General features: G+C 44.9%; 2 protein-coding genes and 1 long non-coding RNA gene across 3 annotated transcripts; 1 reads left to right on the top strand and 2 right to left on the bottom strand.

Moving 5' to 3' along the window:
• Positions 1–1,467: 1,467 nt before the first annotated feature.
• Positions 1,468–5,003, bottom strand: LOC129581201 (uncharacterized). Its single transcript, XR_008689457.1, has 4 exons — positions 4,311–5,003; positions 2,276–4,229; positions 1,988–2,210; positions 1,468–1,841 (listed from the first exon to the last, which is right to left on the bottom strand). It is a non-coding gene; the product is annotated as an uncharacterized LOC129581201 (long non-coding RNA).
• A 7,783-nt stretch (positions 5,004–12,786) lies between these two features.
• On the bottom strand, positions 12,787–16,317 carry LOC129581556 (uncharacterized). Its single transcript, XM_055472701.1, has 2 exons — positions 15,621–16,317; positions 12,787–15,543 (listed from the first exon to the last, which is right to left on the bottom strand). The coding sequence occupies exons 1-2, from the start codon at positions 16,315–16,317 to the stop codon at positions 12,794–12,796; spliced, it is 3,447 nt and encodes a 1,148-aa protein (XP_055328676.1). The 3' UTR covers positions 12,787–12,793.
• A 9,323-nt stretch (positions 16,318–25,640) lies between these two features.
• LOC129602868 (uncharacterized) lies at positions 25,641–26,869 on the top strand. Its single transcript, XM_055502041.1, has 2 exons — positions 25,641–25,731; positions 26,269–26,869. Exons 1-2 carry the CDS (start codon positions 25,716–25,718, stop codon positions 26,601–26,603), a joined length of 351 nt encoding a protein of 116 aa, XP_055358016.1. The 5' UTR covers positions 25,641–25,715; the 3' UTR covers positions 26,604–26,869.
• The last annotated feature ends 518 nt before the right edge of the window (positions 26,870–27,387 follow it).

Below are 27,387 nucleotides of genomic sequence, written 5' to 3'. Positions count from 1 at the left end.
CCAGTGCTAGAGCAAAGCGACTTGGAGAACAGTGGCGAGTGGCCTGAACTGTGGACTATTGCCCAAAAACAGCATCGTAACGAGTGCGCCACGGAATTTCTCTGGTTGGTGCGGATCGTCGCACATCGTCTGAAAATGTTGTACTGTGTTCTGGCGAGCAAATGTATTGAATGTGCAATTCCATTCCGACAGTGTCAGCGTGCCAGCGGCACTTCGCCAAGGACGCCCTGGGACTAAACAAACACGAAGCAGACCGCGATGCGACGGCTGCCGATCTCGGCCCGATGCAAGGTGCATCGTAGACATTTTCAAATGACTAATTTAAAAATGCCTGGGTACTCCTCGCCGCTGCTACTGCCACGAATAAAAGGGTCATCGACGCCATATTCGGTCCGATCGATGTGGTCACTTTCTCTCGTACGTGGTCGGTGACCGACTGACCGGCAAGGCGGCAACCACAACAGAATGCCGCATAATACGCTTATATAGTATCAAAGTGTCTTTGATCTCTCTGTCTTTGTCAGCTCAGCCATGATAATTATTGAACCAGTTCGACAAACACCGGCAGCCGGTATTAGGAAACCAGAGTAATAATGGAGCATTTACCTGCACAAGACGTAGCAGTTTTTACGAACATTTATCCCCAAAAGAACGGCGAAATATAAAATGTAAAATACGTTTCTACACCTTCCGCTTTTCCGCACATATAATCGTAGCCCACGTTTTGAGATAGAAGCACTGTACAAGCCACGACCCCTGCTAAACAGGGGACCCACTTCGTGGCAAAACTCAACACTCAAAGTGACCGAAGTATCCTCTCCCGTTTTCTGAAGAGCTCCTGTAGAATAGATTCCACGGAATTCTCCTCTTTATCCACTTTCTACAACAGAATGGAAGCAGCTGCGTACGGTCTTGAAGATATGGCTGCGCTGATTTCTGAAAACAGCAATTAAAGACAAAGTCGTCCCTTACCTTCCCAATGACTGATCTAATTAGATCACCCAGGAAGAAGTGGAAGTGTGAAGCCTGCGTCGCATCAGCCACTGAGTAAATAAAATACGGGAGATATTCGCACAATGTTACTGCAGTATATGTAACTTGTTCCTTTGGCATTGGCGGTTTTTGTCACGGTGTTAAAACAAAAGGTTGATTAGCCTGAATAAAAGCTTTGCTTACTGTGTTGGAGTGTTGGTTTATTCTTGCTGTATCAGTGTTTCTGACAAAGTACAACAGTTTTAATGCAAAATGTCTTTGTTAATAACTTGATTGGTTATGAAGCTTATATGGTATTAAAGTTTCAGCTAGCTTTTAACCAATCATCAGTATTCAATAAACATAAGAGTTCATTGGTATAGAAGTGTCACAAAAAGTAAGAAAACCTGAAGCGTTGGAATGTTCATTTCGGGACCACTAGTCTAAGTTTTATCCATGATACATAAACATAAAGGTCCTTTTTTGGCATCTCCACTGTTTGTATCTATCGCTATACAGAGTATTCGTACGTACATTAAGAAGCCGGACTAGGCAGTAGAATGAAAAACCAAAAACGATAGGTCCATCATTCATAGCATCTGTACATGATGTAAAGAGCATGCAAAGCTATAATAATAAAATTCGTTATGTTACTGATATGCGCTGATTAAACAGCAAGGTTCTAGTTTACAAGAACAGTCGTTGCAGCATTCAAAGTCTTATCAACAAGTTGTAGCCATTCTTTGTACGGACCATGATTCAGGAGACCGGGAAGTGACTTCGGGAGAGTTGCTACTAGCCACTGCGGTACGGATTAGGCACCTCCTCGCCGCCGCCACCGTCGCAGCACTGGCCATTAATTCTTCCGCCTGCAGAAACAGTACTTAACCGCTCGTCTCGTAGATATGCTTTTCTCGATCAGTATTATTTAACGCTTCCTCCATTACTATTGTTACATGGTATAAGGCTTAAAGCACACCTTATTTTATGAAGATACGATAGCGGAAAAACTCACCTTTGGCGTCGTACAGGCAGTTGTCCGCTCCATAGAAGACCTCCCCGTAGTTGGAAGGCCAGTTGAATTCCTTCTTGCAACCGGCTCGTACCGTTTTTCCCTTGCCGCCTCCCAGCTGTCCCCAAACGGTGATGGGAGGGCTGACGTTAGCCCCGGTCCCCGAGCACTGACTGTGCATACCGGCACCCCGTTGTTGGAAATCGACGCAGCCCTTGTTGACCCTCTGCAAAACACAAGCAGACATTGCAGATGACCTGCTGCAGAATTTGTCTAAAATGCCCAACTTACGAAGCGAGTGGCATAGGCGCACGTGGCGAGGACCAGAAGGGTTAGGAAAACTATTTGCGTTGCCATTTTGTATCGAAATTGCAGATCAAAAACGTTTATTGAAGATTTTTTTTATACAGACTGATAAGCATCCGCTTGCTTAAATAGTCGATGATTGCATAAACAACGCATAAACATAAACTATTATTGCCAGGAAAACGATGTTATTCCGTGTTTAGCGCAAAATTGGCAGAAAGCAGCCATGAAACAGCGGCCAGAAAATTGTTCACCGGTGACATAAAAATCAATCCGTGTGGTGTTTTGAAAAATAAGCAATGCATAACAAATAATTATTGCGCTTTTTCTCAACAATATCCGTTCGCAAAAAATGTCGGGTCAGATGACGCTTGTCTGCTCGGGTTAAAATGACAACAGTGGACAACAAAAAACAACCTTGGGCCGTTTATTGAGGCGTGTGTCATATTTTATGGCTGCTGCCGTAAAAAAGCAGCCGAGAACATTAGTGATCGCTCGGTCAAAATTTAGCAACAATGTCTGCCTTTGGGCAGAATTTTGCTCATTTTTTTAATCAGTGTTTTCTGTTTTGTGCAACAATGCGTACTGTTTTGTCTTATTGGCTATCTGGACTCATTCTGTAAGTTAGCTATCAGATGGTCATGCGCGTTGCTCCGTAATATCGTTCGTGTCCCGCTTGAACTAAACACCTGATTCTTGGACCGTTGTGTCGGTAATTGAATTAAACTACGATTTCGTGTTTGCCGCCTACTGCTTTACAACTCTTGGCTCAACGCTTCACAAATTAGGAAAGAAGATAATGCAGTAATTTTAGCAAGGCAATGGCAATGAGCAACATGGTCCGTTATGTGCAATTATTGTCCTTGTAATTAGACGTGCCGTAAAGCCCGACCTAATCTTTAACACATTCGTATCAGATTCCGACCAATTTGTCAAGCAGTTCGCAAAAGCTCTAAACAGAAATTGTAACAACTAACAAGTAATATAACTTCGGAAGCGAGTTTATCAGAAATCATTATTGGCCTTCGTACGTGCGGGCGTTCGCGCTACCCTGCTACGCGTACGAGCATAATAACCATAAAAGGTAATGTGATCATGGGCGATGACAGTGGCAGCACAGCGACAAAACCCGTATATCGCTGGAATCCATGCGGTTGAAGAACGTTTTTGAGCGGATTCAAAAAGTTGATGAAGAGATACTCAATGTTAGCGGTGTCGGCTTTTTGAAGTTCGCTCTGAAAAGTGTTTATCTGTTTTGAAAATCTCCTTAGTAATATTTAGCTCTTTTCCTTTTTACCGACCAGACATTGAAGTCCTGTTTACCGGGTTGTCTGCTCCTGATACAATGAATGACTGAATGAATGAATTTAACATCAAGCCTTAACCATACCGCTTTACGGCGCAATGAGGCAGTTGTCCGGATACCCATCGGCGTCGCCGCACGAATATAGACGGTACCCATTAGCGCTGTCGCCTTCCCTACGATTGGTTTTGTGGCTTGTCACCATGGTCACACTGTGATCACGGTGTTCGGCCCCAGAACCATTGCAGTGTGACCGTCACAGTCGTCAGCACAGAATAACAGAGTATCAGACTTCACAATTAGCGTGAGTCATCTCTTAAAATACTCTATCTTTTATTAATTTTAAAGTGATAAGGTGTAACAGGCATATTTATTTGAGCACATTAGTTATGGCGATACGTATCACGTTGGCCCAAACGAGTACGTACCTGCGTGCTGCGATTTCAGTGCCAGATTCGCCGCTCTGCGTAGCGGGATAATCATCACCCTATGCAAAACGACCCATCTACGAATCTGGCAATGAACATTAATAGCCACTGGACAGTGCATAACTCGCACAGGTTGGCGGATGTCTTCTCGTTTGTTCCACACAGAGTGGATCGTAAGTGCGCGGGCAGCTTGTGTTCCGGTATCGATCTGCTAACAAATCGCTTATATATTCGTACAAAATTACATGAAATCTTCTATAATTGTATTTTATTTTACGCGTTACTTTACCGGTTTGGTCTCTTGTTTGCATTGCGCTGTACGATGGCCATGGAAGCCAAAGCAGATACTATAAAACAGTTGGAATAATCACTAGTAGAGATTAAATTTGTGCACGTAGACAAAACGAATTATCTTGACAAACAAAAGAAACTGATACGACACAAAAAAACACAAAAAAAACGCATTTTCGTGGCTAAGTGGCAAACGTCGTGCAAAAATTCCGTAATGAACGAGAAACACTGGCGATACTAATACAGATTAATAAAACAAACCCGAAGGAGTGCTTTATAAGTCGGCTGTCCGGATTCATCATCCACAAAATTCTCTTAAATGCGCAAGAATTTCGATCCGATCACCACTGTTTTCTCTTGCCGTATAATTATATGAGCTTTTGCGGTATTGTGTAGTAGACCATAATTATACGCTGGCAAGACGGTACAGAAAATAATAATAACAATATTATGGACTGTGGATCGTTTAATGTACGCTTCTGTCTGTACTTGTATGGCACGATCTTCGAATTTCATTACCGATGAATATCTGCGTGACTTGCATCGTCTTACATGCTCTGTATGGTGATGGTGCTAAATACAGGCGGGTAGCAAGCCCGATTTAACACGAGGCATACCCCCCGAGCGAAAGCCGATTGGCTACAGTCCTCACTTTACAAAAGCCTATCTGGAAAAGGAGGATATTTCTAGATTCGCTCTTTCATCGGATTAAGAGCATAGTCAGTAAAGGAAGAGACCACGTTATTGTACACAGCAGCGCCTTCAGATTATGCCTCCGGGCTTCCGGATCAAAAGAATTTTGCATGCGCACAAGAGTTAAGCGTAGAAAGTATAAAATGACAAAATTTATTGTCAAAAAGAGCACTTTAATTATCTGCAAGACTGCAGCTAATTAATTAATTAATTATCAGGTGCTTGCTGAGCCAGTCATGAGCCTCACCACAATTTTGACGATGCCGTATTTATAACTGATACTGTACAGTACATCTCGTAGGAAGTGCTGGAGTAGAATAGTAACGCCCAAACGGTTTTCAGAATAATGTATACAAATCGTTTAGCTTTAGAATGACATAAAGTATTACAAAAAAGTGATACGGAGTGCGCGAGAGCGGAAGTTTTAGGGTATGTATCCTATTTCTGACACCATGTACCTGGTCACAACAGGTACAAGTTTGCGCTTATAACGATGGCCACTTCACTACTTTTATCAAAATCCAAGAATGCGCTCTGCAATTAGATTGTGGTTACTGCACCGACCATTTTCTAGCCAACTTCCGCCAGGTAATTACTATTATTCTCATTAAACTACCTGGCGTGCACCAAACTACCAGCCACCCAAATGCATATTACGTGCTTAAGCAATGGCGTGGCGCGTCGTAATATGGAGTTTGGCGTGACAACTAAATTGGTATACATTACTGTACAGTATTTCGCTGCATTGACTCGTCAGAAACTATCGGACAACCTTGTACATAGCCGAAGAAGCCGATTGTGCAACTGGTCTGGTCCAAGGGTTAGGTTAATCTGCATTGTACAAGGGAGCTGGTGAGCGAATGTTCAAAATGCTGAGTAGGATACTAGGATTGACCGGTTGTCCAGAAATGTCCGAAGTACTGCATAACACAGTGTCGTCGATTTTTTTATACGGAATGTTACGCATCAAGAATCTGCTGTCTGAAGCCTAGAGGGGCAACCGCTCCGTTGCAAGGACAATAAACTTCACTTCACTTGAGTAATCCTAACCAGTAAAAGAATTGTTTATTGTCAACAACTGGTTTATCCACTGGTCATCTTCAAGCCCGTACTTCCGCGATCACTGACTACGACCATTAGGATGTGCGATCGTCGCCTTTTACAGTGGTTTTGTGAACGTATGAAACTAAGTCAAAAAACGCCGAAAGTGCAGTACAAGTATCTTCAGTCATGCTGGGTGCCACCTTGTACCATCTTTGGCGACGATCTTTCATACCACCTGTGACTTCTAATACCACCTTTTGGTACACCACTTTCATTTAGTGTTGGGTCGGCCCGGCCAGCCCGGCCCGGCGCGGCCCGGTTAAGAGGGCCGGGCCGTCGTTTGCACGGCCCGGGCCGCGGGCCGATCCGGGCTGCGGCCCGACATGTTCACGGGCCGCGGCCCGGGCCGTCTTGCAGCACATCAATATTTCATTCCCGGATGTCATTATGCAAGTGGCTACAGCGGGTATGTCAACGGAAAAATAGACGAATTTTCGCCTAGAAACGTTTAATGCTGTAAAAATTAAGAAAAACTCATCAAAAACTACTAAATTTCAGAAAATCCCAATGAAATTTTTGTTTTTCTACGTCTTTTTCCATATTTAACGTTTACAGCGGGCCGCGGCCCGGGCCATGGCCCTTCTTCCCGGGCCGAGGGCCGCGGCCCGGCGCGGCCCTCCTAAAAGGGCCGGGCCGAGGTCGGCCCGGGCCGTTCGGGCCGCGGCCCTGGGCCGGGCCGGCCCAACACTACTTTCATTGGAACTTTACGGGATTTGATAAGACGTAGCTCTGCTTTCATTACTACAAAGTAGTAGTTGCTATAACAAGACGCCCTGGAAGACAGGCTGGGAGAACCCCAATTCCGTCCGATCCAAGTCCCTATAACAAAGCTTTGTTACCTGCACTTGAACTGGACGGAATGAGTCGGGAGTTTATCAATGCCACTGCAGTTTATCAATGCCAGATCCACAGTGCTCATTAAAATAATAAAATGTACGAGTATGTCAGACTCATATGGAAAACACGTGACACATGAACAAATTGTTCCCCCTTTCATCAAAACCCACTTAACCCACCAAAGTCAGCTACCAGAAGGAACGTGAATACCAATCTAAAAATTTGTGGGTCTTCCTCAAATAATTCAATCAAGAAAAATTATTTTTTTGTGAATTTTCTTGACCATAGGTCAAGCAGGGCGATAGCCTGCCAAACTGACAGGGATGGGCATCATGCCATTTGGCAGGTAAAACGCCGGAATTTATGGGAAACGATGGGGAGATCGCACTGAGAAGCACGACTACTTAAAAAAACTGTTTTGACAAGCTCTACATTTGTCAGATACTGTTATGGTCATCGAAATGACCAGTGGTCAAGAAACGGTAAAATTGCACGAAAGTATGTTTCCGAGCGGCCATAGGCTAACAAAGGTGCAAAATCCACTTTGTTTATATAAGGACAATACAAAATGACCCTAGGTCACACAAAAACAACAGAATATGTCGGCACAATTAGATATGCGGTTTTTGTTAGTTATACTCCCGTTATACTGCATGATACACTGCAACAGTAACAGCAGTACATATGTACTTATTTGCCGTTTCCTGTTTTAATTTAACTTTTAGTGAACTTTTAATTTTTAGATGGTACAACTACTGAACTATAAGTAAATTATGCAGTCTAAAAGTTGCCTGCCCCTAAAAATTCGGCGATAGCTTCCCTTATTGCATAACTTGCATTGAACCCTGTAAAGCACATCGGCACCGGCACTACCGGCAAGGTCATTTCCGCTATCACGCATTTACACCACAACAACTGACTGCAAGATGCAACTCATAGAACGTGGAGATGTTGCGCAGAATTAAAACGGTAGTATGTAGATACATTTCATATAATTTTACGCTCCCAGTGATGCAAATCATGCCATTACATCATATCCTGAACTGGGTGAAGACCATCATGCAGTTCTTTGTTATGTTTAGGGCTATTCAGAGCAACCTACAGAACGGTGATGAAAAAATATATCAAACAGCTTCAGTTTTGCAATGTCACATTTATTCTTACATTTCACAATTTATCTGAAAGTAACAGCCTAAATTTTCCGACAAAAAACATGAATTTTGGAAATTTTTCTGTTGTTGACCATTGGTCAGTTTGATGACCACCGAAGCAAAAGGCATTTTTGCACTGTTTTTGTCTGATTTTTTGATTCCTTGTGGGACATTTTACCAAGTATCTGAGATTTTATAAAGAATTTATAGTTTTATTGTTAAAGTAGCGCCATGCCCATTCCTGTCAAACTTGGCAGGAAATTTTTGAATGACCCTGTTTGCCCAATGTCCAGTTATTTTTCAAACCATTTGGTGCTTTTGTAATGTCAGCCACCGACTCCTTGCTACCCGGATTCTCGTTGGTGACCTTTCTGATTGTTCGGAGTTTGACCTTTCTTCGTCCGATTTTGACTTTTCCAATTCATTTATTTCTTCAAGGCTCGTTAATAGCTTTTCGGTCAACTCGACCGGCGGACATTCCTCACCGTTATCGAGTGACCTTTCCCCGTTTTTTGCCTCAGTTGCTGGGTTTTATTGTTTATTCGATATCCTCTCAACTTCCTCTTTGAACTTCTTCCACATTTCTCCTCTATCTGTTAACATCCGTGCGATGTCGAAAGCCGACTTTAAACTTTCTTCCGTTTCGTTCGATCCTCCTTCGACTATCTCTTCAACTGGTTCCTCTTTTTCCGCTTCTCTTTCGGTCCCTCTATCAACTTCATCCTGTTGGACTGTTTCGTAACCTTTAGGTCGTTTGGGACCGACGAAAATGCAATTTGCCATCAGTTCTTCGGTGACCCATTCATCATTCGGAATCGTTTCATACATGCACCACGTATCACCACCTCGTTCTGGGTAGTCCACTCCATCTGGATCTGGTGCAAAGGTCACCTTTTTCTTTTGCATTATTCCCGGTAGCCTTCTTTTCCGGATTACTTGTAATTATCGCATCTCTTTTACGTCGAATCTGGGGATCTCTTCTTCGAATTTATTCCAGTATTTTTGGAATATGTCTTTGTTCCCCTCTTTTAACGCGTTGTAATATACTTCGAGTGATTCGTAGACAGGGGTACCAAGTCCTGCCGGGAAGATGATCGTTCTCCTTTCGCCTTTATACATGTGGTTCACACGGAAGTCCCAGAAAAGGTCAACTCTCGCTTCTTCCCACATTTCTCCTTCTTCGGTCATTTCTTCTATCTCTCGTTCAAATCTCCTTTCTGTTGCTACCGGATCGAGAGGATCTTTGATTCCTTTCTCGACACGTTGCAACCAACGGTTTAGCCATCTGCCTCTTCCGATTATAAAACTTTCACGCATGACAACCACGTTCGATATCTATTCCAATGATACCGTTCGATGTGTGGTTTCCACATTTCGTTTGTCCGCATTATGCTTTTCACTTCCTTTTGGGCATGACCTTTAAGGTCTGCTAATGCGGCGTTACATTTCGGCCATTCTGAAAGGTCATCTCGAGAGGCATTTTCACAACATTCCGCGCATTCCCATTGTGGTTGCGCTCTGCACGGATCCTCAAAGTAACCGTGGTGGCAACTCCCGGCTCGTTCTTCTGGAGTTAATGTCCTTTGACTCGCTTGAGGTTTAACCTGTTCCTGTACTGTGGTATCTTCCTCACATTCGATTGGAGTCACGCTTTTATCCTCAGAGGATATTACGATGACCTCTGGTTCTTTTTGTGTTCGGTGACCTTTCAATTGTTCGAGTGCCTTGTTGCGGATTTCACTTGTAAACATCTGTTCCTCTTCAGCTATTCGTTTCAAAACCCGTAACCTTTCACTCTTTTTATCCTTCCCCACTTTAGCCGTCTTTATTTCCAGTGCCTCTGGTACTGGGATAGGCCTTGCCCAATCCATGCCAGGCACGAGCGATTGTTTCGCTGCAGCTGTCGCTCCTTTCTGTGTGGCAGCTATCTCTTCAAGTGTTGGTGACCTTTCGTCATTGATAGCAGAGTGTGGTTCGAAAAAGGGTTTCTTTTGAAGATCACGTTCTGTTACTTCTTCTTTGGCTTCATCTGGTGACCTTTCCTTTCCCAGTGCCTCTGGTACTGGGATAACTTTTTCAACTTTTCCATTTTCATTTTTCGTTTACAGTGCCTCTGGTACTGGGATAATTTGTTTCTGCTGCACTTTTGTCATTCCCGGTGCCTCTGGTACTGGGATGACCTTTTCTCTTCCCTTTTGTGTCAGCATTGTCTGGTTTAGTGTGTTTTCAATCTCCTGCTGGATCACTTTCAACTGTTCAAATGTTGACAATTCTTTTGGGACCATCTTTTTCTTTCCGTTTCCCGGTGCCTCTGGTACTGGGATTAGCGTTTTATTAACCGTTTGAACATTTTCCTGTTTTGCAAGTTCGGTGACCTTTCCGACTTGTACTTTAGCAACTGGTTTCGGGTCATCTTCTTTTTCTTCTTCGCCTTCGTTATCCATCAATACAAATTTCTTTTCCAAGAAGTCAAATCCCAATAACACCTGTACATCGTCACACTTCGGTCGGACGTAGAAGGAATGTTCGCTTGTCTTCTTTCGTAAGGCCACTGGTGCTACACAGTAATGCGTCACCAGGAATCCTGACGTTCCGCTAATTCCGTTTATTTTCACCAGTCTATCTGGTGGCAATGGGAGCATATGAAGTCCATTCTTCTCGCAAAACGGTTTGCTGATCAGCGACGTCTCAGCGCCGGTGTCCAACATTGCGTTGACTTTTATGTCTCCCACTTTCACTTCGTGTGTATACGCTTCGATTCTTTTGGGCAATTTTCCGTTTTGAATCTTCAATGTATGAATCTTACATTTCACGGGAATGAGCGATACTGGTCCCGGATCCATATCGGGAAGCACTTGTCCTTTAGCCGGAGTGCTGTGACCTTTCAGTATTTCGCTCAGCTTATCGATCCTGTGTGGGACGTTAGTTCGAACATCGTAAAATTTCCGCGGTTTTGTCTTGTCGGCTTGCTTCTCCACAGCGGTTTTACCACTGGTGACCTTTTCAGCGTTCTGCACTTGCTCGTTTGCTTTTGTGCTATCCTCGTGACCTTTAGTCACTTCGTTTATCGTCTGATGGATTAGTTCCTCTTTACGGTTTTCATTTCGCTTATCTCGCAACTTTTCAATAACTTCACTTGTTATTTTGTCAGCTCGTTTCAATTCGTCTTCTTCCTTATCTTTCGTCTATTCCGATGACCTTTCATATGTAACCATATCATATCCCTTTTCGGTCATCCATTGCATTACCTTTGCAGACACTTCATTATTCGTTTTCGTTGGATCAATTTGCGAAGACATTCCGTCTGTTCGGGCTGGTGACTTGTCGTTAGCATCCTTTTGTAGTGCTTGCGATAAGTCCCGTGACCTTTCAACTGCGCTACTCTGTTGCGTTTGCGCCATCTCGTTTGACCGTCCTTTTTGTTCATTTTGCTCTAAGTCCTGTGACCTTTCGTTGCGCTTTATGACAAATCCGCCGCCCGTCAACTTTTGTATGGGGACTTTTTCTCCATAATTCGGCGGTTTATCCTGTGGCGGAGCATTACGTGAGTAATTCCAATCGGCGAATGTCTTCTTATATTCCTCTGCATTGAATGCTGGGGCTGGGTTCGGTGACCTTTGCGCTGGTTTCCCGGTAACCAACTCTTCTAATCGCTTTCTTTCACATTGCGTTCGCAACTGTTGCATGTCCCAGTAGTCCTCTTGTGACATTCTCGCTTTCTGCTTTGCTTTCGGCGTCACAGGTATCCACATCCCGTGATTGCCATTCGGTCTGTAGGCCACTTTTTGCCACTTTTCCTTCTGTTGCAGAGTTGCTGCATCAACAAGTGAGTCTTCGGAGTCCTGTTGTGCCAGTTCGCTATTCTTCTGCTGCGCTGTTCGCAGTGTCAAGTCTGTTTCTCGACCTTTTAGCACGGTGCCTTCACCGTGACCTTTAGCGTTTGCACTCGCTCCTTGACCTTTCACTTGGACTTTTCCTACGGAAGGTGGCCTTTCATCTTTACTGGGTACAGTGATATTCTGTTCCATCCATTTTTGCCTTATCAACTTCTCTTCTTCGTCCTCTGAACAATTCCAGAACTTTGGATTTATCTCTCCGTAACAGTCGCAACCTGGTTCATTCGCCTTATCATTTTCTGCCAAGTATTTCCGGAATTTCGCATGTTGCTCATTTTCTTCTTGCGCAGTATCGTTCTGCGGTTTCTTCTGATTCAGCAACGCCTGTTTAATCTTTGCGTTCCGTTGTGCGCGTCGTTGCGCTAACACTTCTTCGCTGCAGTACGGTGACCTTTCGTTTTGCTGCACTTTTTGCAGTGTCGCGCTACCGTCACGACAATTTCCACTCGCAGTACCATTCTGCGGTGACCTTTTGTCCCGTTGCGCGCTTCCACTCGCAGTACCATTCTGCGGTGACCTTTTATCCACTTGGACGTTTCCACTCGCAGTGCCATTCTGCGGTGACCTTTCACTTTGTAACGGTATCCCTATAACCGTTCCATTTCCTTTTTGCGATGACGGCATCCATATAGCCGTTTCTCTTTGCTGTGGCGGCATCCATCTAGCCGTTTCCTTTTGCGCTGACGGCATCCATATAGCCGTTGCAGTGGTCACATTCACTGCAGTACCATTCTGCAGTGGTGACCTTTCCCTTTTATCCGGTGGTTTAGGGTCGGGACGATCAGTAGGCTCACCGGTGCCTACTGATCTTGCCCGTTTCCCTGAACCGTCGCCCCACCTTGTTGCACGCCTTGCACATTTCCTTGCACATTTTCTTGTTGTTGTCCGATATCGTTTGCCGGGTTAGGATTCTGTCCGTTGCCATTGTTGTATTGGCCACCACCCTGTTGGTAGTTACCTTGGCCGCCTCCATTGTTCTGGCCTCCTCTGAAAGTTCCGCGGCCGAAGCCTCTGCCCCTTCCTCTGAAGCCGCCGCGGCCGAAGCCACCACGGCCGTAGCCGCCATTCTGGCCACCGCCATTTCCATTTCCATAGTTACCGTTTCCGTTCCCTTGTTGGTTTTGGAAGTTTGCTTTGTGTTGGTACCATTGGGTGATGAGGTCATATCCGTTATTCACCGCTAGGCGCCAACCACCAAGCCCGCGCAGTCGTTGCCACTCGTTGAAGGCGAACAGGTTCGGGTTCTGTTCTGGTGGTGTGTTAGCGAATTTGCACCCCTGTGTCTGATGATTGCCATACATACAGTACTGGCACATCTGAACGTTGTTCGCCACCCATCCATCAATCATCTGGAACTTGAATTCGGTTCGTGACCCTTGATTTTGCTGGTTATTGTTCTGGTTTCCTCTGTTTGGCTGAAAGTTGCCTTGACCTTGACCTTGATTCTGGAAATTTCCTTGTCCTCCGTTCCAGTTTGCATTTCCATATCCGTATCCATTTCCACCAAAATTTCCGTTCCCCGCTCCTTGTTGTGGTATTCCAACGTTCATTGGGGCCACGTTCTGTGGAGCTGGTGGAGCCACATTCTGAGGTACCGGTCTCACTTGAGCTGCCGCTTGTATCGCCGCTACCATTGCGTACGTTATCGGTTGCCCCGTCTGACTGTCGATAAAGGTCACTTTTTCCGTGACCTCTCTAACCGGAGTCTCCACTCGGTATTCAACTGGTTGCTGAACTGGTGCAGCTGCCATTCTCTGTTGCGGCACATTTTCGACTTGGCCTTGGCGGATGGTCACGTATTCCTGGTTACGTTGACCTCTGGGCGCCTTATATTTCTCTTCGCCGGTGGCCCAATGTCGAAAGAAATCCTTCACGTCCGTTGGCGTCTTGCACTTTTGTATACGCAGGGCTTTGTAGAGCTCATTGTCGACTCTACATCCTTCGATTAAGAAGCCCACGGCCTGTTTCTCAGTAATGATTCTCTTTGCCTTAAACCGCATCATCGCTTGATAGTATTGGTCAAGCGATTCTTTTCCGAGTTCAAATTTCCTTGCGTAGGCCTCACGTAAGCCTAGGACTTCTTCATCTCGGTCACCATATTCATCTTTAAATTTGTCCATCCATTCGGTTATCGAGTATTCAACTCCGTCTTCTGCTGCGATGTCTTTTTCTCCTTCAAACCATGTTTTTGCAGGACCTTTCACTGCACTGGCTATCTCGATCATAATTTGGTCGTCTGTCAGCTGGTAAGTCCTTTGGGTTTCCTTCACCAGTCGTGTCCACCCACTCACCGTGTCACGACTGCCGTCAAAGGTCATGAGTGGTGTTTTCCTGGCCATCGAGTTGAGTGCTTTTGTCAATTGCACCGCTGTGTTTTCTGCTCTGTGGTCATCGTCTTCTTCGCTACTTCCATCATCACTTTGATTTCGTTTCGCCTTTCCATAACGAGATTTCCTTGGGCGCTCCTGTCGGCTGGGGGGTCTGTCCCGTCGTCCTTCGTCAATGAACACATTTGTTTCCATGTGCGGGGGAAATTGTGAAGGGTCACCTCGACTCATATGCGGGTAACTTTCCGAAGGTGGCTCTTTGTCGTTTTTGTCTTTTTCACCATCTCTTTCATTTTTGACGCTTCCTTTGCCGGTACCAGTTCGTAGCGGCATGTCAAAGTGGAAGCTTTTGCCCGTGCCCGTTTCATGCGCCTTGCTATAACTGGGCGGGGGTGATTCCACTGTCGCTGCTCTAACTACATGTTGTAGGAGCTGTTCATCTTTATGCTTGTTGGACATTTGAAGGGCTTTATTTTCATCTTCGGGGCGCTTAATTCTTAAATCGGATTGTTCTTTCTCGTTCTTCAAGTTCTGGTTCTCTTGGTCGACCTTCGACATGTGCTGATGTAGTTGAAGCGTTTTGTCCTGGATGACTTTTTCGGTATCCTTTTCCACTTTCCTGATGTGTTCTGCCAACTGAGTCACATCTCGTTCCAATTTCATGTATTCCTCAGCTGCCGCTTTCAACTGGTCTTTTGTATGGGTGACCTCATCTTCCCTCGTCATTACCGTTTGGGTCATATCGATCAGCTCCGTATTGAGTCTGATAATCTCCTGTGTCTTCTGATGGACTGTCTGTTGCCACTCTTTATCTTTCAATTCAAGTACCGTGACCTTTTCATCCAAGAGGTGTGCCTCATGTTCCCACCTCATGCCTTGCTCGGCAATTGTCTTAGCGGTCCTTTTCAACTCAGTATTCTCTTCGGTGACCTTTCGAACATCTTCTTTCAACGATTTGTTTTCTTCCGTCACCTGCTTAATTTCGTTACTCAACCGTACACCTTCAGTGGCTGTGAGCTCCCTCAGGTCCTTAGCCACTTTGACAGCGTCATCGGCTCTCCTCTGATGATCTTGTGCTTCTTTCTGAAGGGTTCCAATGTTCTCGTCCCGTAACTTCAATTCATTTCTCAGCTTAAAACCTCGTTGGTGCTTGTCAACAATCGTTGGGTCGCGTCGACGAGTTTGGCCGCGTATTCGTCTCTCTTGGCTTCCGCTTCGGTGACCTTAAGTTTCAATGAGTCACATTCATCCTTCAATTCGGCTATGTGTCGTGACCTTTCAGCTGATTCTTCTGACATACTCTCATTAAGGTCACTGACTGCAAGATGACCCTCCATTTCTCTGTCATCTACCATTTTCAGATACTCTTCGGCCAGTTCCCTTTGCTTTTCATATTTCACTTTCCATTCTTCTGCTGTATTCTCCAAGTATCCCCGTTGTTGTTCTAACTCAAATAGCCGGGTCTCAAGCGATGTCAGTCTCTCTTGATATTCCTGTTTTCGTCTCGCCGTCTGATCTTCCTTATTATGGAGTTCATCTTCCAAATCCTTCACGCGCCTCTTCAGAGTTGACGTGGGGCTATTCGGTGACGGTGGTCGTACGTTGATGACCTTTCCCGTTTGTGTCCGTTCAATGAGGTGCTCTGGTATGTCCTTGAAAGGTGTCATCCCTTCAGCACGATCGGCTTGTCTCATTGCTGATTGGAAGGACATATTCATCGTTGTTTCGTCGTCCGTGAAATATGATTCATTGGATTCATCTGAGACCATTGGGGTTGCCCAAAGGTCATCGTCTGCCGTTTTATCATTCAGCGAAAGGTCACCCAATCCCAGTTCCGCCAGTTCCTCTTCGGTGACCTTTGTCTTTTCCATCTCCGATTGAGTCAGGTTTACATTTTTATCCTGCTCACTGGTGGTAGCATCTGACTGTGATGCTCCAACTGGTTCCGCCCCCCTTTCTGTGGGTTTATCCTCCCCGGTGACCTTTGTCTGGTTCATCGGATCACTTCCCGCCGCAGATGCGGGAGTGTGTTTCTGGTCGTCACTGGAGCTTTCCTGGTTGCCGACCGCCTCGAGCGCCTTCTGATAAGTGCTATCAGAACCTCGTGAATCCTTCTTTTCGAATGCCTTGGGCGCTCGAGTGTTCCGCTCACGTCCAACTGGACGTGAGTACGGGTACAAGTCCTTTTTGTACGGGTTCGGTGCGCTTTGCTGTGAGCTGCGGGAGCTTTTACTTCCCTGACTGCTGTTGGATGTCGGTTCTTCTTGGTCTTTGTCCATGTTGATCGGATAACTTGGACGCTCCTGCCAATTGTTCTCACAAACGCGTTATTGTATGGTTTATTCAATTGTCCTAAAGGTCACTTTCTTTCTGTGAAATTTTCTAAGTCCTTAGTAAAGGTCACTTTTCGATTGGAAAATTTCGACTAAGTCCCGTTTAAAGGTCACTTTTTCGATAAAAAGTTCGAGAGATTTGCCCTAAAGGTCACTCTTCAGACAAAAACTTTGAAGCCGTTCTTACGGTTCAGAACGTGTTTACAATTGGAATCCTACAGCTGCTGATATCGCTGTACTACTATTCACTTCACTTTCACTTCGATAAAGGTCACTATTGGTCTCTTTCAGGTCATAAAGGTCACGTAACTAAGTCAATTTGGTCAATTCCAACTTTTTTCAGTAAAGGTCACTTTTCGAAGTCAAAGGTCACGTTCTGATCTCAAAGTTCACTTTCCGACTCGATTCAACTCAAAAGGTTACTTTCCAACTCAATTTCTGTTAAAAGGTCACTTTCCCGCTCAATTCAAGTTAAAGGTCACTTTTAAGCTCAATTCGATCAAAAGTCACTTTTCCTTTGTCTCAACTCAAAAGGTCACTTTTCGTCTCAATTATCTTATCTCAAATCAAATTTCCCATTACAGCTAGAGTTCAGCGGAAAATCCCCATTCGGGTTGTTTACTTCGTTCCTATTGGTCCGTTGGTTCAAAATATTCAGTTCAAATTTCAGCCAATCACAGCTCAGATAACTAACCAATCACGTTACTCCACTTAAATTTTAGATCTGCCTGACGTCACGGTCAACGGCCAGACGTGCGCACCGTGTGCAAAACCCCGCCTACTTTTACACTCAGCTCAGTACGGACCAATGGAAATTGCGAATTTTACCAGTTAACCAATCTCGTAATTATTAACGGTTTTCTACCTGTTAACCGTCCGTCCGTTCCGCGTTCCTCGGGGAAATGATCCAGATGATCCAGATTCTTCTTCCAACTCCGCTCCCGCGTCGCCGCTGTTCCGTAGCGTGCCTCGCGCTATTAGTAGGCTACTGTGCCGGCTGTGCCGTAGCACCAGTAGTTGTACGCTCTACACCAGTTTGGTGGAGTCTGATCTGTCTTTTCCGTGCGCCCCTTTCGGCGTTTCGGCGCTTCTGCCCCACGGCTTAGGATTCGCTGAATCCTTGCCGAGTATCAGCGACACCATTGTAGGTCTTCAGTCGTCTTCTTCGCTGACGACTGAACTCTTGAACTCTTGCACAGCTGAGGAAACAGCACGGTTCTTCGCTGAAGATACCGTACCGAAGACCAAAGCTGGAAATCCACGTCAGATGAGGCAGTTCACCGCTTGTGGTGTGCGCTTTGCTGTTGGATGGACCTGTGCCTTACTGGTCGGGTTTCACATCAAATAACAGGCCAACTTTGCCTGACACAAATCAAATCAATTTCAGAGAACCGCTATCGGCTCTGCTACCATCTAATGCTAGATCCAGAATGGATCCAGAGACGGAGACAGAAACGGAATCTATCCCGTGGAAGCGAGCGATACGATATGGGTCGCGAGCTATGCGGAAACACAAACGTCGCACCGTAAATCGCTGACTTTTAATAATATTGAAAATTCCGACAATCGAAAAATCAACACTGATCGGCGCAGCTCGATCGTAAAGCGTGGAGCCCATTCAACAGTGTGTAACACTGTGCAGCACGTGCTATGCCGCGCCCACTAACACAACTCAAGCCAATCAGAAGAGACACAACACAGACACGTAATCCTAAGGCGTAGCGCCACAGGCGTAGCGCCACTGACGTGAACGCTAGTGATCCCGGTCTCACATATCGAATTACATAAAAGCCATGGGCGTATATTTTTCGGAACACCTCGAGAAGGGCTCCAATTAGGGGTGGGGGGGCGGAGGAAGTTTATAATTCAGTAATCGCGGTTGCAGTTTGTGCCTTGAAATTCTTGAGCGAAGTTACCATACTTCAAACCAAGAACTGCACATTTATGCGGGTCACAACACATAGGAAACTGATTGCACAGAAGCGTTTGATTAAAGTGACTGTGATATGAGAACCCGATATTGCTTAACCGTATATAAAGCGTAATTTAGTTCAGTTTTAATACCTATTTTATTTTTCAACAAAACAAAAATACTGCACTAGACGCGGGTTCCTCAGAAGAAAACTTGCGAGACAATAACTCCTTGACTCGCAATATCCGCTGCGCTGCAAGTACACAATCCCTTCAGTAGATAAAACCAGGCATCGCGCATCGTACGTGTCATAGATTTGTTGGCAAAACGCCGCCTCTAAAGCAGGCGTAGAACACTTCTAGTGTTGGTCGGGCGCTTGAACGGAACGGATGACAAAATCGCCGGGTCCAATGATCCGCCGCTGCATTTCCCTGTCGGACGGGGGAAAGCGTATTTGCGACTGTCTCACTACTTCGCGGATCCTAGCACCGCTTAACTCCACTTCCACGAAGGCGTAATCACGGTCCTCTACGAAATCGTACATGACCAGTTTCCCGGGATGCCACAGCCAAGCACTGTCTGGGCGGTCACGCAGCAGCACCTGTACATCCAGTTTGTCAGCTCCCGCTGGTGGTGGGCAGTAAGAATCCTTCCAGGATTCGAGAAAACGCCAGTCCCAGCGGAGCCGTTTGTTATCGAGCCATGACGCGAAGATCTTTCCGAGTTTGACTCGCACCGATCGCTGGCCGGAACAGTGGAAGTCGGTTACCAAATTGGTATCCTCTATGTTAATAACGCTGCCATGTTGCAACTTTCCGTTGTCATCCAGCATTACATCAACCGAATTCCATGCTCTTAATTTCCGTTCGTAGTTTCGTAAAAGTGCATTGCTTCAGCTGCCAATTAAACTATTTTACACATAGGAAAAAATTTATTTATTCTATTTTGCACATAGGAAAAAATAATTATTCAATCTGCCATTAAATAGAGTAAAGTCGGTACTCATGTGTTCTTCTTTCGCGATTCCGATTTAAAGCGTACTGAACAATCGTTCCGCTAGTTACACGAGCTGCAGTAAAAGATATAAGCTTGCGATACGATAACAGTAACTGATAAAAGTAAATGCCAAATTTTATATGATATGGTTATCTTAATGCCGGATTGAGTGGAAAAAGAAGTAGCGAGGGCGAGCAGGTGCGCCCGAAGCAGACAGAGATTGCAAAAATACGTCAAGAAATAAACCATTTACTCTGGTAAATTCCAACCTGTGTCATGAAAAAGTTGCTACCTATCAAGGAAGTTTTTACCGATGCTGCCATCCAGGTATGATGTCACGCTCGAATTTCGGTGCTTAATTAAATGGCTGCACCAGCTGCTACGAGAGATATCGCTGAATAATACGTACTATTATGGTGAAAAGATAAGACATATCAAAATTAATTAACAATCGATGCACCGCATGTCATTTCTTCAACTTATCTAATGCAAGGCTGAACATGCAGGAAACGCATTGAGACCTTATTTCCAGCCCCGCCAGAAATGCATGACAATCCATAAAGTGTACAAACAATCTCACAAACTCTGGCGCTAATTGGTAAATTTGACGGAATACGCAAGAGGAGATCAATAATTTGATAGTCTAAAATTAATAACCGTCTTACAAAAATTGTGCGGCACCGGGCGGAGAATACGATAATTTTGTGAGTCATCCAACTACATAATTAACGGTCTGAATGGATACGGTGTGCCCCTACAAAACTTGCTCTAAAATAGTAGTGCAAAAGGTTCTGTACGGAGTAAAAGCCAGTGTACGGAGTTGTCACCTAATCACAGCGTTCCGAAACAGCAGGCACTCATTATGGAAAAAAAGCATTGCATGGCGCATCAATCGAAACTTTATTTTAACAACATTCGCTTCTAAAAAAGTACACGATTTTACGGAAAAGTACGTAAACAATCGCGAAGGTGCTTTTGCCGCTATGAGTTACATTTTGTAATATTTATTTGTTTCAGTAACAATCGCTTCCAGCAGACCTTCTTCTAGTACATGTTTCCCAAAACATCCCGCTTTTGCACCATTTCGCTTGCGTTCAGTGGGATAACGGCGTGCATGATACGTGATTCCGCGTGCTCGCTTGTCAACAGGACGTCTTTATGGATGATTTTTTCACAACATGACGCCAGCGCATCGTAACTATGGGTCATCTCTTCAAAGCATTCCATCAGAGGCTTGCTAGTGCCGTGCACGTGGATGTGAGAACGACAGATTACCAATCGCTGGATGCGATGCTCGATCCCACTTAGCAGCTGCTGTAAGCAGTCAAGCACACCGGTAACCCAACCCTGATTCGGTTGCCAACCATCGTCGAGGTCGAGGAAGCAGACGGCGCGCGTCACCGGTGTCACGTGTTTAAGGACGCAGCTGTACACTGCGTAGGGCGCTAAATCGTGGTCCAACCACCGAGACGTGAAATCGGTGCGGCCAAACGACACCCGGACATCGCGGCAAGCCTCATTTGACGTAAGAATGACCTCCCACGCGTGGCAGGTACGTCGACACCGCTGGCGTCCGATGGTATCCAGGGATAGAAAGATCTCAACTAGCAGCGGGCGTGGCAACGGCAGACAACGTTCCTCTTGCACAAGCGGCATTTCTTAGCTGGTTTTAATGGGCGCTGGGTTCCAGAAGCGCAGATATTCTCGACCGCATTTCACGTAATGCTTGGCAAAATATTCCGCTTGGATTAAGGGAAGTGGCCCGGTACATGGTACCAAATTCGTGTATATGCACGAAATCTTTCACTTTCGCTCACTCCCAAACCCTTTTTTCTCTTGTTTTATGACAATCTGTAGTCAAATGATTTGTGTACACAGGCCTGAAAACCGTTTGCGCGCGCAACATCCGGTTCGGGAGTTATGGCTGTTAGAAAATTCCAAAAAGTTTAAATGCATTCAGGTGTACCAAAAGTCTCATTATGGGCCGATCTCTTTCAGATTTTGCACGTAAATGCACATAACCACGAAGAACGTTTTTACACCGATCCACTGTTCTAGCATGTTTTTCAAATTTTAAAATGGATTGCAAAAATTTTAAAATTCATTTTAAAATTTGAAAAAAATCGTGGAAGTCTGGATCGGTGTAAAAACGATCTTCATGGCCATGTGCATTTACATGCAAAATTGGAAGGAGATCGGTCCATAATGAGACTTTTGGTACACCTGAAAGCATTTAAACTTTGGGAATTTTCTACAGCCATAACTCATGAACCGGATGTTGCGCGCGCAAACGGTTTTCAGGCCTGTGTATACAAATCATTTGACTACAGAATATCATAAAACAAGAGAAAAAAGGGTTTGGGAGTGCGCGAAATTGAAAGATTTCGTGCATGTACACGAATTTGGTACCATGTACCGGGCCACTTCCCTTAAGGAATCCAGCTATTGTACAGAACATCATTTTACTTAGATCTCTCTTTTTACGGCATTTCTGGCGATCGCTGTTTCTTTTTTAGCGTTTGAAACTTTATTAAGAACATGTAGAAATAAATTCTAAACAGAAAACAAGATCCAAAGTAGATAGAGAACTGAAAAACAAGAAACTTGAGAAGCTTATGACTCTAACCAGGGTCGACGCTCGGTCACCGGCTCCCGGATCCAAAAATTTCATTTTTTGCAGGAAGACAGAGTAACCCTGGGGTATACGTAAAAAAATATTTTCATCGGCCTTGGTTAAGTGGGCGTGGTTAAACTTAATTCCCGTGCTGCATTAAAACATAAAGCACTATGTATTGGGAATACCGTATTAGTGTAGCGTACAATGTCAGAGGTTTGCAATAGATACAGTACGTATTATCAGCAGTCCGATCCTTTCTAATTCTTCCCAAAGTTACTGCTGTTAATGTCGAGAAGAATTTAACAAAAATTATGAAATTAGTGGTTAAGGATAACGCGTATTGTATTTGTGCGAACAAATATATGATACTCTATCGCGGGCGTATTCGCATTTCCCATTTCAAACTAGTACTGTAGTAACTTTACTATATACTTTTTTTCGATTATTAACAGCAGTAATTTTTAGAAGCAGCAGCAGTTTTTTTTAACAGCAGTATTAAAAATGATCCCACTACTGAATAACGTATTAGTCAAAAACCTCTGACATTGTACGCTACACTAATACGGTATGCCCAATATATAGTGCTGTATGTATTAATGCACTGAAATCAAGTTTAACCACACCCACTTAACCATGGCCGATAAAAATATTTTTTAAGTATACCCAAGGGTTACTCTGTCTTCCTACAAAAAAGAAAATTTTTCGGATCCGGGAGCCGGTGACCGGGCCCTGGTAAGATAGTTCATCAACCTAAGAACGAAAAAAGCGGAAAACTACTCGTACGAAGAAAAAAGATAACTAAAAATTAAAATACTTAAAAAAATTAAACTCTAAGAAATCTCAAAGAACCCAAAAAACCCAAGAAAAGCTTAAGAACTAACCTAAAAACAACTTTAAAAAAGGAAAGCGAGACTCTGTATAGTAGAGAATTAGAAATACTACGATCATAACCAGTACAAGTTCCCTTGCCACTACCAGTACTATTTCCGAGACGTAACGGAACTGACATATGGACCAGGCAGGAAGTGCTCTACTTATTTTTATCTATTGGACCCTTATTTATTATTACTGGAGGGATATTATTTATTGTACAAATTATTATTATTACTATTTTTTTTTTACTTGTCATTATTTATCTTTTTTATTTATTGTTTTTTATTGTTGTTACAATTATTTATTATTATTGGAGTTATTTCCCTATTGTGAAAATGAAAATAAGCAGAAGAGACACACTGCATTTAGGTGAACTTACGAGATGGCGCTTGTCTGGAATCGCGAACCCGTTCGTGCGTTGCAAATAGTGAATCAAATTGCTGAATACTAAAAGGCACCGTGCATGGTACATGTCATCGATTAGCTGACAAAACGCCGCCGTTAACTCCGGCGTGTAAATAAACTGCCAGTATCCGTCCGGCAGATCCACGGTGCGCATAACGAAGTCAGCGGCTCGAATGATCCGTCGTCGCATCTCGTCTTCGGACGGGGGAAAGCGTACCTGCGACAGACGAACCAGTTCGTGAAGCGTAGTTGCGCCCAACTGCACTGCCACAAAAGCGTATTCATAGACCTCGACGAAATCACACATAAGCAGTTTCCCAGGCTGCCATAGCCACGGACCGTCGGGGCGGGCACGCAGTAGCACTTGCACATCCGGTTTGTCAGATCGCGCGGGCAGTGGGCAGTAGGAATTGTTCCAGGATGTGGGGAAACGCGAGTCCAACCATAAACATTTTTGGTCGATCCATGAGGCAAAGACCTTCCCGAATTGCACCAAGACCGACCGCTGGCCGGCACAGTAAAAGTATTATTACAACTACCGTTTCGATGAACGGGCTCGATTTCAGAACAAGCCTTAGAACAGTTTAATTAACTTCGTGCTTCATTTAATCAAGAAGCTGAGCATTGCCGTCAGAAATATCAGAAAATTGAGTACGTAAGTTCCCTAAGAACCCAGAAAATAGTATACTCTGCCAATGCGCGGAGCTGGATTCAATACTTGTAAATTGTAGGTGCTTGTTGTATGTGTTTGCTGATATATTACTCCGATTTCCGCGTTTAGTAGCGCACTGAAAAGTCATTCCACTGATTGTGAACCGCTTAGCACACAGGTGCAGCTTTACATGCGGCGATCAGTCATAAGCGTTATCAAAGATGAACCGCTGTAAAGCGAGTGTGGGATTGCTCATTGCAGTACAGTATCTAACCGCCGGAAATGTCCACAATGCAACGCTTGAGTGAAACAGCAGCGTACGTACGCACCATTTTAAGGCACACTACCGACCGCTAATGTTTTTGCTGACGCAAAATGGCCGGCGGAGCCGTTGTGTTTGCTTAAGGCGAAGGTATTGTACATCAGCAGCCAGTTTCCTGTATCTGTAGAACAAATGCCACGACCGAGAAATTTTACAGCTTTCAAACAGCACTTTCGTAAAATCACCTGATATTTACCAACGTTACTATACCTTATGTTGCTTTATTCGTATCAAGCCGACCAACGTCATGCGAAATGTGTATACTTATATAACCAGCGACCTCGACTACAATTTTTGAAATCAACGGTCGCTCATGAAACACCGGCGCTAAAGCATAGCATTCGTGATTCATGATATGTTAATCATGAAAAATTAATATCCCAATATAATAAATTTTCGGCGGTGATGGATTATAGCAGCACCGGAAAATGTCGTCCGCATTTCACGTACTAACTGACAAGAGACTTTGCTCATTCAAACACTCCGTCTACAACAATTTAATACCCAGGGTGAATTTGGGCTACAGCAGACTCAGATACTTGCAAGACTTTGACTGAGGACAATTGCAGGCTTCTCTGTGAACCCCTTGAAATTGTTGCAAATCCACTTTGTTTATTTCTGTAATTCCATTTTCATTATATTTTAATTCTTTCAGTTTTCATGCGGGCAGCACCGACAGCGCCTTAATCGGCGCGGCATTTCCCTAGTACAAATCTGATCCTTCTTTGGCCTGTTATGCAGGCTGTAATCTAATCGTCTATTCGCTGAACATATTTGAGTAAGTAGTCCCTTTGCCTCGCATGTGTATACCCAACAGTCGAAATATCGTAATACTGAAACTGAGATAATAATGCGATTTACGTGCTGTAGCAGGTTGTGATTTAGAAATACCGTATGGTTCCTCATGATTTCATGCAATCGGTTCATTTCATAGGTGAAATAAACTTTTACTCAAATGGCAACCGAAGTCGCTGAACGTGAGACTGAAACTTTCGGTAGTCGATGCCAGTATCATTACTCCAGCACTGATTTCATTGGAAAAGGGACGTTTGGGATTGTTTATCAAGCAAAAATTACGGAACGCGGTGATCATACAGGGGAAGAAGTCGTAGCTGTAAAAGCCATTCATTTAGATACTAACTCTGAAGTTGTCGGGAATGAAGAGTGTTGGGCGAAAATGCGCAGCAAGTTAAGGAGACTTTCTCGATTAGCGCATCCACACTTGGTGCGCTACCACCAAATCCGCATCACAAAATCCGCAGGCGGAACGACAATAGAAGTACTGATGGAGCGCTGTAGCAGTAAGTGAATGCGTAATACTTTTCCGGTTATCTTCTTGGTATTTTGGGACGTGAGCGCAAATATGGACGTGATGAATCACTGCAATACGGACTAGTGGTGAGCGGACTAGTTGTCCAGTTGTCCTATCTGGTGGATAGTAGCTCGTTACAGAGATTTGCCAAAAATGGCAGTTTGGCAACAATGGCCACATTTGCGGTCTATACTGAACGTGGTGTGAGGAGGAGTGGCCTCCCCGTACGCCCGCACAGGTGCGGGTGCTAAGTTGTTTTGCTGTTTTTGCTAGTGATTTTCTCCATCTACCAGCTCTTCGATCTGGTAGATTCTTCAGTTGCTAGCCATCGTCGTCTGAGTAACTTGCTGTACTTTTGGCCCCGCAGCATCTGCTGCGGGAGCATCTGTAGTGCTATATGAATGGGATATAAAAGTGTGCAGTTGATTGTCGGGTGTCTTGCGTTTCCGCATAGCTCGTAGTATACAACACTGCTCACTCTGCAGGATAGATTCCGTTTCTGTCTCTGTCCGTGGATTCTTTCTAGATCCACCATCATATGGTAGCAGAGCGTGTCGTCTATCCATTGGGACCATTAATCGTTTAAGCGGTTATAAGGATACCGCAGCAGCAGCAGCAAAGGGAACGGCTATACGGATGCCGTCATCGCGAAAAGAAGATGGATCGCGAAAGAAGATGGAACAAGAAGAACGGCTATACGGATGCCGTCATCGCGAAAGGAAGATGGATCGCGAAAAGAAGATGGAACAAGAATGTCAGCAGCCAGCCAGCGACGACTACGCCAACTCCAGTCCACAGCAGCTAAAGGACTGCCAGCCACCGAAGCCCACGTGTACCCTGCCACCACAGACGATGCAGTGAGCTGCTCCGCAGGGTCACCAGTGTCAATTTGCCCCAAACCCCTGCCCGATTTTCCTGGGATGACGACCTTTCCTGGACGGGTGCAGCGGAATTTCCCCACTGAAGAAGCGTATTTTGGTGTTTGCAGGGTCACCAGTGTACCAGTGCCCCAAACCCCTGCCCGATTTTTCTCAGAACGTGACCTTTTCCGACTGAAGAAAATTGGAATTTGCCCAGTTCCGGGTTGGACGTCGTCGCAGTCGTAAATTTCGTCGCAGCCAGTGCGTCGACCCAGACAAGGTTAAAGAGGTCAGAGCGGACTGGATCCAAACCGAAGCGAACCGTGAACCGAGCCGAACCGAAGTGTACCGTAAACCGATGTGAAGCAAGCCGTATGTGACGTCTTTCCAGTACCGCAGGCACCGGTGACGTCAGAGGATACAGAAATGAAACGAATCCGAAGCAAAGGTGCGAAAAAAGTGAAACGAAAGTGTATGTGTCAGTTTTTCCAGTACCGCAGGCACGAGGCCGTGTCTGCAGTGTGAAGGATGCGCATCGGCTATGTGGACTGGTGAGCGGAGGTTTACAGCCCCAGCGGCCACCCATGACTTCAACCCGGGAAGACGTGGAGGGGGAGTTCGCGACGCCGCGCGATACGCTCGGAGGACCTCACGGGTTCCACCCGCAGGCATGTGAGGAGGAGTGGCCTCCCCGTACGCCCGCACAGGTGCGGGTGCTAAGTTGTTTTGCTGTTTTTGCTAGTGATTTTCTCCATCTACCAGCTCTTCGATCTGGTAGATTCTTC

The sequence above is a fragment of the Paramacrobiotus metropolitanus genome, unplaced genomic scaffold (assembly GCF_019649055.1).
Source record: "Paramacrobiotus metropolitanus isolate TYO unplaced genomic scaffold, Prichtersi_v1.0 Parri_scaffold0000001, whole genome shotgun sequence".
In the NCBI taxonomy this organism is placed as follows: Eukaryota; Metazoa; Tardigrada; class Eutardigrada; order Parachela; family Macrobiotidae; genus Paramacrobiotus; species Paramacrobiotus metropolitanus.
This window is presented reverse-complemented; position numbering and strand designations above follow the sequence as displayed.